The 12,682-nt window shown below is 47.7% G+C and overlaps 1 protein-coding gene across 1 annotated transcript; it reads right to left on the bottom strand.

Annotated features, from left to right (window-relative positions):
• Nucleotides 1–3,803: 3,803 nt before the first annotated feature.
• On the bottom strand, nt 3,804–12,070 carry FAM124B (family with sequence similarity 124 member B). Its single transcript, XM_028508515.2, has 2 exons — nt 10,938–12,070; nt 3,804–5,632 (listed from the first exon to the last, which is right to left on the bottom strand). The coding sequence occupies exons 1-2, from the start codon at nt 11,670–11,672 to the stop codon at nt 5,009–5,011; spliced, it is 1,359 nt and encodes a 452-aa protein (XP_028364316.1). The 5' UTR covers nt 11,673–12,070; the 3' UTR covers nt 3,804–5,008.
• Nucleotides 12,071–12,682: the final 612 nt, after the last annotated feature.

The raw sequence follows: 12,682 nt of genomic DNA, 5'->3' as shown, positions 1-12,682 counted from the left end.
CTAACCCCTAGAATCTGTGAATAAGGCATTATTTGGAAAGGGGGTCTTTGCAGATGTCATTAAGTTAATGATCTTAAAATGTGATCATCTTGGATTATCCAAGTGACCCCTAAATCCAACGGCAAGTGTCCCTGTGGAGCAGAAACCAGCATACAGACCAGAAGGCGACATGAAGAGGAGGCAGAGCCTGGAGTTTTGCAGCCACAGCCCGGGGAGCTGGAAGAGGAGGGAACGGGTCTCAGGAAGGAGTCTGGCCCCACCGACGCCTTGATTGTGGACACGTGGCCTCCAGACTATCAGAGCACACCTTTCAGGCCACGACGTTTGTGGACATTTGTTACCACAGCTCGAGGAAACTAACACAAGCTCTAAACAAAGCAAACTGAGGGAGGCCAGGTGCCGAAGGTCTCCCGTTTTTCACAAGCATATTCCAGCACCGCAGGGAAGAGGCGACGGGAGCCCAAGGTCCCCCTCACGGGAACCACACGGAAGGTGCTGTTACTCAGTTACCAGCTACAGTTTGGGCCAGGAGTGAATGCCGCTTCTGTGGTCCGCCAAGCATCTCCCTTCTGATGACTAAAAAAGCCTCTTTCCTGTGCAGGATGCACATGTCATCCACGTGGGGCTGACTGCCTCCCAGCGATCTCCCGCCCCCTCCCCATATGCCAGCTCTCATTCACACCAGTGGACTGAGCCACAGCCTCAATAGCCAGAGAACACAATCATCCGGACACAGTGATTGGTCCACGTCCCTCCGTGCAAGCCAATCAGCAACTACCTGGGAATTTTCTTCCGGAGCTCTGAGAAAAGGCTCCCTCTGTCCACTAGGGGGCTCTGCTGGTGGGATGTGACGCTGGACTGTGGTTCCCTGAAATCATCCCTTAATGAAAATGACTCGGTACCTTTCTTTCTTTCCTTCTTTCCCCTTTTGTATAAATTAGTCCTCAGTCTCTCTTGCTGATAAATGAAAGGGCTCTAACTAATTTGAGGCCCTGCCTCGCTGACCTAGGCCAGACCATGTGTAGCTCACAGGATTCTTTTTGCCTAGCCTTCCTTTGAACAGAAATCTAGAGACAGACCTGCTTTGCATAAATTTAAAAAAAAAAACACCTCCCCTCCCCCAGTGGGTCCCACCTTGCATCCTTCTTAGCCTGATAAAGGGAAGGGAGCAGGTCTTCTCATTGGCAAAGCCATGAGGGAGAAGCTAGAAGCGACCCAGAAAGAAAAGAGTGAAAAGAATCAAAGCCAAGAGAACTTCAAACAGGCACTGAGCCCCCAAACGAACTGTTTTTTTAACATCTTTGTTTATCCCTTTGAAAATTCAATTCCCTAATACGGCGCCCCAGTTTTGTTCTTAGCTTTAACTTCTATGAGTGTTTCTCGTTCGGTACCAGTCTCAGTTATTTGGTGCAAGAACAGACCTGATCCTGGCTGATTGGACCTGGGAATAAATTTATCAGAAGGCTGGAGAAATGGGCTCAGAAAATGCACAAGAACAACAACAACAAAAAAGAGGATGCACGGGCAGAATCAGAACCAAATCAGGCCTTGGGACCAGTGTGGACCAAAGACTGCCATCCCTCTTTCTGGGGCCAGAGGACCTCGGCCTGCCTCCCCTATCCTAAAGAAGTCTCCCTATCCCTAAGGAAGAGCAGCCACACTCCAAGGAGAATCCACCTAATCGGCTGGGTCTATGTCTCGTGTCCAAGTCAGGAGAGGGGCAGATGGGACGTGTTTCAGGTGGGCTCTGCCTCCCACTGGGGCTCCCATGGGGGAATTTCCTGAACGTACATTCCTGAGCGTACATGCATTTTTAAAATGTTTCTTTTGTCCCCCTGATGGCGGCACAGTTGTGGCACTGGTCCACCTGCCTCTCTGAATCGAGGTGTGTGCAGCCCCCACACACCCCATAACCAGCAAACGCCATCACAGGTTTGCAAATAATACCATTTCTGTTCATGTTTAGTGATGTCCAAATAGCGCTTGCAAAAAAAAAAAAGTGTGAAACACTTTTTTTAATAGTGTTAAAAATTAATAAAGTTAAAAATAGCCAAGTGACAGCAATGCAACCCTTATAAGGAAAATAAAATAATCTGATCATCAGAAGCCTCTCAGTTATTTAAAAAGCAATACATTTTACATTTTAGGGAATACAGTATCATTATAGTTAGCAGTCTAACTTGATAACTTGGATTAGTGTCTAGTTAACCCTTTTCATGTAATCTCTTACGAGTTCCAGAGCCTAATTGAATTCTATCTATAATTTTCCTCTTTGATAGATGAAAATAAATGGCAAACATACTAATAATCTTAGAAAGAGTTCTTTTATTTGTAATCATTATGCCACTGGATTTTGCATTGTATCATTGATTTTCCTAAAACTTGTTTCAAAAAATCTTTTGTTGCCATGACATTGTAAAAATGTGAGTCTGCAGGACCATGAACTAATACTATCTTGCATGTTTATAATGCTTGGCAATATCCAGATGCTTTCATATGCATAATCTTGATTCTTCTGGGAATGTTTTGTTACAGTAGACAAGGCAACAGAGGATCACAGAGGCTGACAGTTCAAGGTCACATCAACAGTAAATTTTAAAGCTTGAAACCAAAACCTGGGCCTCTTCCGCCTCGCCCACCGGTATTTCCACCCTATCACATTGTAAATTGGGTTCCTATGCTGAGTAGGATAGTGTAAGTGATGTTTTAAGAGTATGTTATTTTACAAGCCTATTTTGAAAGGTAGCTGTTGAAATTTTGAAACATTCCCTATGATTTCCATGTACTTGTATTCTTACCCATGGATTGCGTTAAAGAAATGCAGGCAAGCTCTTAAAGGTGGGGAAGAAATGTCAGCACGTCCCCCTGCTGTGCTTTTCAAAGCAATGCAATAGTTTTAACTGAAATAAGACTTTCGTTTTTTGCTAGTACAGAAAAAACATACCGAAGTCAAGTTCTTCATTCCACTTTCTAAGATCGACCTTTAATCTGAGGGAGAGAAAGAGAATAAGAATGAGACTATATTGATGTTGTAAAAAACAAAAAATGTCCATTTAAAAGTCATGTCTTTGTTCATTAGCAACCATCATCCATTTGTGTCCTAAGCTGGGCAGAGCACCCCAAACTCAGCCCAGTCTTGCTGCCATAAGATTCATCCACAGGCCTGACCACACCCTCTCCCCAGTTGGATGTGGTCAGTAACCAGGTCTCCAAAAGATCTGGCTAAGTCATCATTTGCAATCTTACATGTCAACTCTCTTGGGAAGGAAGTTCGTAGAGTAGAATAACCTTATCAAGCTGTGGTACGTATACACAATGGGATATTACTTAGCCATTAAAAAGAAGAAAATCTTACCATTTGCAACAGCGTGGATGGACCTAGAGGGTATTATACTCTGTGAAATAAGTTGGCCAGGGAAAGACAAATGCCATATGGCTTCACTAATATGTGAAAAGGACAATATAAACAAATAGAACAGAAACACACTCACAGACACAGAAACCAAACTGGTGGTTGCTGGAGGGGAGGGGGTTTGGGGACCTGTGTGAAAAAGGTGAAGGGATTAAGAAGTACAAAATGGTAGTGCAAAATAGTCACGGGGACATAAAGCACAGCACAGGGAATATAGTCAATAACAATGCAATAACTGTGTATGGTGCCAGGTGGGTTCTGGAAATTTAGAGGGGAACACTTTGTAAAGGACATGATTGTCTAACCACGATGCTGCACACCTGAAACTAATACAAAATCACACTGAATGTAAACTGTCATTGAAAAATAAATATATATATAAAACAAAGGAATAACCTTACCAAAGAACTAAAACACAGAGACCTCAAACTTTTTTGAAATGTGGGTATAGACTCAACCAAAAAGAAGGCAGCCTATGAGCAACTGAAAATCTGTCTATTGCGATTGTAATTGCAATGCAGAGCATGCTGAGTCTGCATCTGCGGGCCGTGCATGCTCACCGCATCCTCCTGCAGCAAATGTGGGAATGGACTATGGAAAAGTTCCCGGAGGAATAAGTTTGGACTTCAGTACATTCTTGAGTTGATAGAATAGATTTATCATCACACTGGTGAAACCATGAAGACTCCTGATTTGACAGCCACAGAATGCAGGTATACCGTGTATCAATGTGCTAGTTAAACGTAGGCGCCCAATAAGTGTTTGTTGAACGAATGCATGAATGAATATTGCAAAGGAATTTAGGAATTCAGACATGGCCAGAGGAACCCAAGTCCTGTTCTGTAACCCAAACGATGCAAACGTCCTGCCATAAAACCGTGTTGTGTTCCCCTCCGGTTAATCACGCGGACCACTGGTCCCCCCGGAGTGGTGCAGAAACAGATGAGAAACGGAAGAGCAGAAAAACCTACAGCCTCGCTTTCATTTGTAACCTCACTTTTTGGCTTCCGGTGTTTCTGTTCATTAAACAGGAAAGAAAATTAATTATTCCTAAGTTTCGAAACACTTTGCATGTTAACTCATTCCAGATGCAAACAACTTTAAAGACAGAATCACTAGACGGGATGTGGTGCCCAGGGCCCAGTTACAAAAGGAGGTCACATAAAAATTAAAAAACACTAAAGCATAAACAGTCCGTGCTATCCAGGGGATGAGCTATGCAACCACAGTAAAAATTAAAACCAAATTACAAACACTAATCAACATCGCAGAACACATTCGACTCATTTGCATACAATGCAATTATCCTGATTGGTGCTGATCTCCATGCTGCCAGCTGGGTTAGTACGTCTCCCAGGACACGCAGCCTGGGCTTTCTCCCTGTGCGTGCGTTGGCTGTGTTCCCTTAGGACCACGGTCATGATGGCAAATACACAACCGCTCGCAGCACCGTTAGACTCTGAACATTTGAAATAAAGGCCACACAGACCTCTTCCTGGCTAGCATTCGGGCCCCCTCAGATAAACAAGAAATGGTGCCCCATGTCTAGAACATTGTACGTGATCTTGTGTCTTAGAAAACCACATTGGCTTCGCCCTATATAAAGAACTCTTCTTCTCCTTCTTTTTCTTCACCCTGAACTGGCAGATGAAGGGGAGATTCTGAGATGATCTGCCTTGCACCAAGTTCCCTTTGGCCAGCAAGTGACAAAGGACGGACGCTCTCCTTCAAGAGTCTGTTGTGTCTGGAGGCAGCTGCCCCTAAGGAGGAGGTTAGTGGTGGCTGGCTGGTGCGCGGATCCCTTGGGAATCTGCTCAGAAGAGGTTGCCTGGGTTCAGAGTTGACCACAGTACACCCTGTGTCAACGTTGGTCTCTGCCTCCAGCTTCTCAAAGCTGTTTTTCAGACTGAAGGCCTTCATTCTGGCCCTGGGTTCGAGGTGGGCAGAATGCAGAGGCAGCTGGGCATCTGTGGCTTGGCCGCCGGCCTGGGATGAGCCGCCGGGGCTCGTCCACAACGTGTCACTAGGGCCCTGCGACGCCGGGCTCCCCCTGGGCTCAGGGAATTCCAGAGAAGCCACCTTGGACCTCCTGCCCCCACTCCTTCGCCGCCTCAGCTCGAGGGCCCTCCTTGTGGTGACAGGCACCCCCCTGCAGGCCTGGAGAAGCGTGTCGGCTCCGGAGGTGCTGTTCCTCACACCGAGGCCTGGATTCGACTGGATCTGTCAGACAAACAAAAGACAAACAAACGTAACCCATGCTTTCTGTTCACTAAGTGCTGAGAACAGGCTACCTTCCAGTCACCTTCCGCCGAGCTGTACCCATTGCCAGTATTCAGTAAGTCGGTCGAGTTGAACAAAAGCAATAAGCACAGTCCTTCAAAGGCCTGAGCTGCCACCTTCGTTTCCTGGAGAATCAGCTGACGTTATATTTTAGCTCGGAGCCAATGAAGCCTCATCTTGTGGGAAGGGAAACTGGCACGGTTATTCCCACATTCAGAAATCGTGCGGGGTCGGCACCAGACTGCCCAGCCTCATGGAGGAAATCCCTAAGTTTTTTTACACTCATTTGGGTAAATACCAACGAGAGCAACTGCTGGATCTTAGATCTTATGGTAAGAGGAGGTTTACTTTGCACAAACGTGACAAACTACCTTCTGAAGTGACTGTACAATTTTGCATCCCTACCAGCAATGAATGAGTGTTTCTATCATTTCGCATCTTCGACAGCATTGGGTGTTGACAGTTTACTTTTAGGGTTCCTTTTCTAATTGATTATATTTAAAAGTATGGTATGAAACATGAAAAAAATGTTCTCTTTCAAGACTTCATTTTCAACAGCAAAACAATAAATGTATCTGAGATATTTAAAGAAATATACTCAGGTCTCTTATTTTGTTTGTTTGTTTGTTTGTTTGTTTTTGTTTTCCAGAAGTAAAAATGGGGAAATCCATAAGTTTGCTTCTTGGGGATTTTATTTCACATCTAAGAACCATGAACAGAAGGAGAAGCCTGAGTAGGTTCCCCTCACCCTCCAAGTCAATCTCAGATCAGAGCAAAATTGGTCCTGAAGCCACAAACGACACCAAGACATCTCAGGGCCTCCAGGAAGAGCCTGCCTGAGCCGGAGCCGGAGTCAGTGGGCCCTGCTGAGCCGGCCCGGTGCCTCCTCCCCCTCAACTCCGCTCCCCCAGGCCCACGGCCCCTCCGCTGGGCCCGGTCACCTTCAAACGCTCCACCTCTGACGGACTCGGCTTAGACCCGGCACGCTCGGGCCACCACCCATTCTTCAGCGCCTGCCCTTCACTCTCCCGTCACATCTGCTCTCCAACATCGTCACCACCTTCTCGTTCTCTCCTCCGCCCCTTCTAGCTTCACTGCCTGCAGCTGTCCATTTGAGTCTGAAGACCATCACTTGCACCTCCAATGCCTCCAACTCCCTGCTCTGCTCCCTTTCCGTCCGGAGCTTCCCCCCAGACCTCCCAACCCTGGGTCCATCAGCCCGCCCACACTTTCTGAAGGGATACCCGGGGCCGCTGACTGAGCACGCAGACCCGTTCAGCCTGGAGCCACCATGAAGGCGTGGCTTCCAACTCCGCCCCGGCTACCTGCCCGTCCCACTGCTTCCTTAGTCACCTCTCTCCTTGCACCAGGACAGTGGTTCCGACCTTCTGCACTGTCCTTAAGCAATGGCATGACCTGCCCCCACCTGTCATCGGGTGGTGTCACCATCTAGATTACAGAGAAAACAAACGCCAGTATTAATTAGCAGCTCTATCGGTTTCCCACCATTGCAACTTTCTCATCCGCTCCACAATGAAAGTGAATCTTTGCAGTCCCCCCATCGACTCTTGCCTTCCTGGGGACCCCACCCTGTCGATTACTCTTTTTCTCCCACTTTATGACCTTGTTTGTTCAGTCAATCTCTTTCTGATAGATAGATAGATAGATAGATAGATAGATCCCCTCCTCCTTGCCGACAGTAATGAAATGTGGTCATGTCCGTCATGAGAAATGCATCCCTTCAGCCCTCTCCCCCCACCAGCTCCCTGTCCCCTCTCCTTCACAGTCAAGCCGGTTGGTAAACTTTTGCCCACATCCGTTTTTCCTTCTAACCTTCCCTCATGTCTCCTGCCCGTGACGCTGACTTTCCCTCCTACCACGGAAAGTGCTCTTGCCAGCATCCCCTCCTCCTTGTTCATTGTAACTCATGCTCTGGGGGAAGTTTACAAGGCTGCCCTTCCTCCTTTACATTTGATGCCTTCTTCTCCTTAAGTTTCTTGCCAACCCAGCCCTCTGGATTTGCTCCTTCCGGTCCATCCAGTCCTTCTCAGTGTCCACTGAAGGAGCCTCTTCCTCCCTCTGAGCTCTTCGGTGCTACCCTGGGCCTCTTCCCTTCTCGCTCTGCCCCCTCTCCCGGGGCAAGCTCATTGACACGCGTGCCTTCATTATTACCAAAATGACAAAGGCTCCCCAGTATAACTACAGCTCAGCTCTGTCTCTTAAGCTCCACACTTATCTATCCCAGTGTCCTCAAGGCCCCAGCTCCTCAAACTCAACATTCCCAAGGTGGATCTCATCTCCCTCCTCACACTAAATCTGTTGCACTAAGACTCTTCTTGTCTTAGAAGATGGCATCATTAGCCCCCTGGGACCCCAGCAAGAGAATCATCTCCCCCGATGTCACCCATCCCCATGGACTCTGCCTTCCAGAGGTCTCTCAGATCTTCTTCTCTCTCCACGCCCACTGCCGGTGTCAGCCCTGGGGCAGGCTGTCATTGTCTCTGGTCTCTCGGCTGAGTTCCTGCAGCGGCCCTCTGCAGGGATTCCCTGTGGACGCTCTCCCCGCCCTCTAATCCGTCTCCACTCCGCCAGAGGAGTGTGGGAACAGTGGTGCTCATGGCCCCTTCCTGCTGCAGGGGCTTCCCATTCTTCCTGAGATACACTCTCAGCCCTCGAGGATGGCCTGCCACGCCCTCACCATCTGCCCCTTCCTACTCCAGCCTGAAGCCATCACTTCCTCCCTTTCAAGCTCCATGTATCAGAACTGAACTTCTTCCCGTTTGTCGGACATTGTTTGTCCTTTCCTAATGCCAGTGTTTGTGCATATTTTCTCCTCTGTCTGGGATATGTCTCCTCTAACCTGTTCTCCTAAAAACTCCTGCTCATTGTCAACTCCAAGCTTACACATCATTCTCTCTTGAGAGCCTTCTCGCTACCACTGGATCTGAGCTAGATGCTCCTAAATACTGACTCTGCCGTTTATTGCTTGCAGAACTTTTGGACAAGTTATCTAATCTTCCTGTGCCTTAGTGTCCTCATCCATAAAAAGAGATACTTGAGTATCCTTGTCACAAGGGCTTCTGAGAACACTAAATGATAATAGTGCCTGGGACGTAGCAGTGCTAAATATAAGTTGGCTATTATCATCATAATTAATGTTGTGAGTACCTCTCCTGGCATCCTGTCCCTTCATACCACACACCGCACAGTTTTGCACTTGTCCGCTTACTTCTCCGGCTCTCCCTCCAGACGTGAGCATCTGGAGGAGAGGGGTTGTGTTACACCTTCATCGCTGTACTTCCAGTACTGAGTGCAGTGCCTAATGCATGGTAAACAATCAGTACATATCTGTTGGATACATCATGAAAGCTGAATCCCTAAAAGATATAATTGTTGTGCATAGAAATGTAGAATCTATAAATTAGGCCTTTAATTATTGACATTAGGTATAAACACAGTCTTATCAAGAAAATTAAAAGTGATCTTCATCACACAGCTGGCCATTTCGGCAATCTTTTAAAGAGGGGAAAATTTTAACTGTTTTTTGTTTTGGGTTTTTTTTTTTAAAGAAAAGTCTAGCCCTTGTTGGTGTGACTGAGTGGATTGAGCACTGGCCTGCAAAGCTGCAAAGCAAAAGGTCACCAGTTCAAAACCCAGTTAGGGCACATGCCTGGGTTGTGCGCCAGGTCCCCAGCTGCGGCCTTGCAAGAGGCCACTGACTGATGTTTTTCTCAAAATTGATGTTTCTCTCACACACCGATGTTACTCTCCCTCTCTTTCTTCTTCCTTTCCCCTCCCTCTAAAAATAAATAAATAAACTCTTTAAAAAACCACATCTAAAAGCCTTGGACCATATGGCAGAAGCGAGTACAACACTGTTAACATAGAAATGCAGATGTGTGCAGCCAGAATGCAGAATTTTTAGAAGACTCATAATGCTGAGTGATTGGGACAAATCCCTTGAGGAAGAATAAAGTCCCTTCTGCCAAAAACTAAATTGAAATGCTTTTGTAGAAATTCTGATCATTTAGAGCCCATCTCTCTAAGAAATCTTGTCAAATGTTACAAATTGAGAGCTAGGATGTTTTCAAGTTTCAGGGAATATTAGCAACCGTCCTGATGAACAGGAAGATCATCTGTCACTCAACTGACTGTAGAAACAAGGAAATAGACACCGTTGAAAAATGATTAAGCTTTTAAGGGGCAGGCTGACCTCATAAAGGGACAACATATTGTCTCTTCCTAACTGTGATTCCAAAAGATAGCAAGAACAGGATTTCTCCCACACGGAGAAACAAATGCCATGGAAATGAATTATACATTCAATAGATAGTAAGCAACCCCAAACAGTGGCGGGCTTGCTTACTTAAGAGTGGAAACCAGATTCTTTGAATAAACTGATCTTTTGAGGGGACACTTATTTTAGTTAACCAGAGCCACTGATATTAACCTGCAATTCTACAGCAGCAGCCTTCTGAGAAACGCCCGTACATGTTCTTTCAAGGCAGCATAAACCACACTATTGGGAGTGAGAGTGTGGGAATGGGAGAGTGTGTGCATGTGTGTGTGCATGCATGTGTGCAGCAGTGTGGGGTGCTTTAGGGACAGGGATGGAGAATGGAAAGGAAATGAGTGAAACAGAGAGGAAGGAACAGGGTCCCAGGGAGCCCAGCTGGGAGACTCAGACACGACAAAGGAGACGTCAGTAAATCCTACAGAAGAAGAAGAAAATGAATTACTTACTTCATGAGGGACTATGTTCTTTTATTTTAAACGGCTGAAAAGAACATAAAGATGAATTTAGCTGCATGTCTGTGGATAAAATGAAAAGGAACGCCTGCTTGTTTGTGCCAAACTGGCTTCTGGAATATACACCCATTCTCTAGAGACGAACTCATTTCCCGCAAACAAGCAGTCAATCAACAATTTTTCCCAGAAGCAGCTGTCTGCCCACAGAGTCTGAACTTCCTCACCTGTCAGAGGGAGGGATTTGACTAGATCAGTGGCTCTCACTACATGCTACATATTAGAACCAAGGAGCTTTTTAAAAAACATGCCCAGGCTTGCACGGCCCCAGAGATTCCGCTCTGACTGATCTGGCGGTTTCTGAGAGCTCCCCAGGGGTTATGATGTGCCAACGAGCCCGCGAACCCCCACACCGCGTCCTCTCTCAGGCCCACCTGGAATGTAAAATCACACCATTCCCTGTGCATCTGCGAGACCGGGGAGGTGGGACAGTTGGTACCTGAAGCAGAATCTTGTTGCCATCGTAGTCCCGCGTTTGCCACCTGGTGCGGCTGATGGGGACGCACGGATGGGGCAGGAGAGGCACTAGCTGGCCGATCTCCTGAACCTTGAACTGCAGCACGGAAGACTCCTTGGGGTCCACCGACACCCCGAGGGGCAGCTGCTTCAGGGACAGCTGAAGGGCGCAGCGCTCAGAGGCGTAGAGCACGAAGAAACAGAAGTTGCTCTTCTGCAAGGTGGCTTCCCTCTGCAGGATCATCTCGTAGAGGCTGATGGCGTCTTCGTAGTTGTCAAACGTGCAGTAGAGCGTCACCCTGAGGATCTCGGGGCCGCAGTGCACCTGCCTCACGCCCCAGACAGGCATCTGACTGTCCAGACTGTAGAACTCCTGGCGGGCAAGGAGGCAGGGGCCCAGGCTTCCCTGAATGTTTGGGGCGGGGCAGCAGTGCCACGGCCACCGCTGCAGGGAGTCAAGGACGCGGAACAGCCGCTCCTCGCCGCCGCGGCTTTCATGCAGGAAGAGCAACACGGACATCCCCGGGAACCGGGACCTCCTGGGGTGGCCCTTGTCATAGTTTTTCACCGGACGGACCCTCTCCGACACCATAAAGAGACGGACCTCTGGGCAAATGCAGTCCAGGAGCTGGTCCAGAGTTTGCTGCAGAAGCGAGCCATGCCCGGAGTTGGCAAGGAGGTGGACCGTCATGGCCAGGGGCTCTTGGGTTTCCTCCATCCTGGACTGCTTGAGGAGGCTGTCCCTGCTCCCGGAATGGATGAAGGAGTGGCCGGTCCTCAGCAGAGCCTGCGGCCCACCGGGGAACCGTCAGCTACTGTGGAGCACAGCTCTTACCTGTGGCCCTGGTTGCCGGAGGTCCCACAGGGAAAGAATCCACACAAACTGGGGCACCGCAGCCTCTGTGACTCCCGACAGCACTGGGGTTGATGTCATCCAGCTCCTGCGTCACTGAACTGCCTGTGTTTGGCTTTTTCAGGCGCTCCCCTGGGTTTCTGTTTGACCTAAAAACCTGTAATCCTGTGAAACACCCGACGGGGTGGTTCTTACAGACACGGAGTAAAGGAAATGACCGGGCAGAGAGGAACCCGAGTCCCCTCTGTTAGGCCAATAGCGATCTGCTTGGTTGAAAAGACATCCATTCTACGGCCCCACAAAGGGCTCTGATTTCCTCCCTGCATCTGCCTCTCGTGTTTGCGGTGGCTGCGCCAGGCCACCTGAACACAATGAGTGCTTTAAAAAAACAATTTGCACAACTTGTCCCCTCGCCAGGAATGTTTCCCTTTTGTCATTTTTTATTTGGTTTTTGAACAATAGGGCATTGAAGGCAAGATGTTTTTATCTAAATGATTTTGATTGTTCACTGAAAGTTATTTGGTCTACTGCAAAGCCTGAGTGTATGTACTAACAAGATGTCACAAAACTTAAGCCTCTCTTTATGCATGCCAATTCTTTAGAAAGAATGTGAGCTTTCCAGTGTCAATAATGATGATTGTTCGTTCCTACTGAGGATCTCCTGATCACCAGTTTTAACTGTCCTAAAACGACATAAATTGATTTAACCCTCAGCAAATCTACAAAGAAGAAACTGTTGTCCCCAAATTACTGATGAAGAAATGGAGGCACAGAGAAGTTGAATGACTTGCCTAAGATCTCACGGCTGAACACTGGCCGAGGGAACCCTTGCACACAGGAACTGAGGGGTCCGCTTGCGAGCTGGAGAGGAGATA

This window comes from Phyllostomus discolor, chromosome 4 (genome assembly GCF_004126475.2).
Source record: "Phyllostomus discolor isolate MPI-MPIP mPhyDis1 chromosome 4, mPhyDis1.pri.v3, whole genome shotgun sequence".
NCBI lineage: Eukaryota > Metazoa > Chordata > Mammalia > Chiroptera > Phyllostomidae > Phyllostomus > Phyllostomus discolor.
The sequence above is the reverse complement of the archived record's forward strand: the minus strand, read 5'-3'. Positions and strand labels throughout refer to the sequence as shown.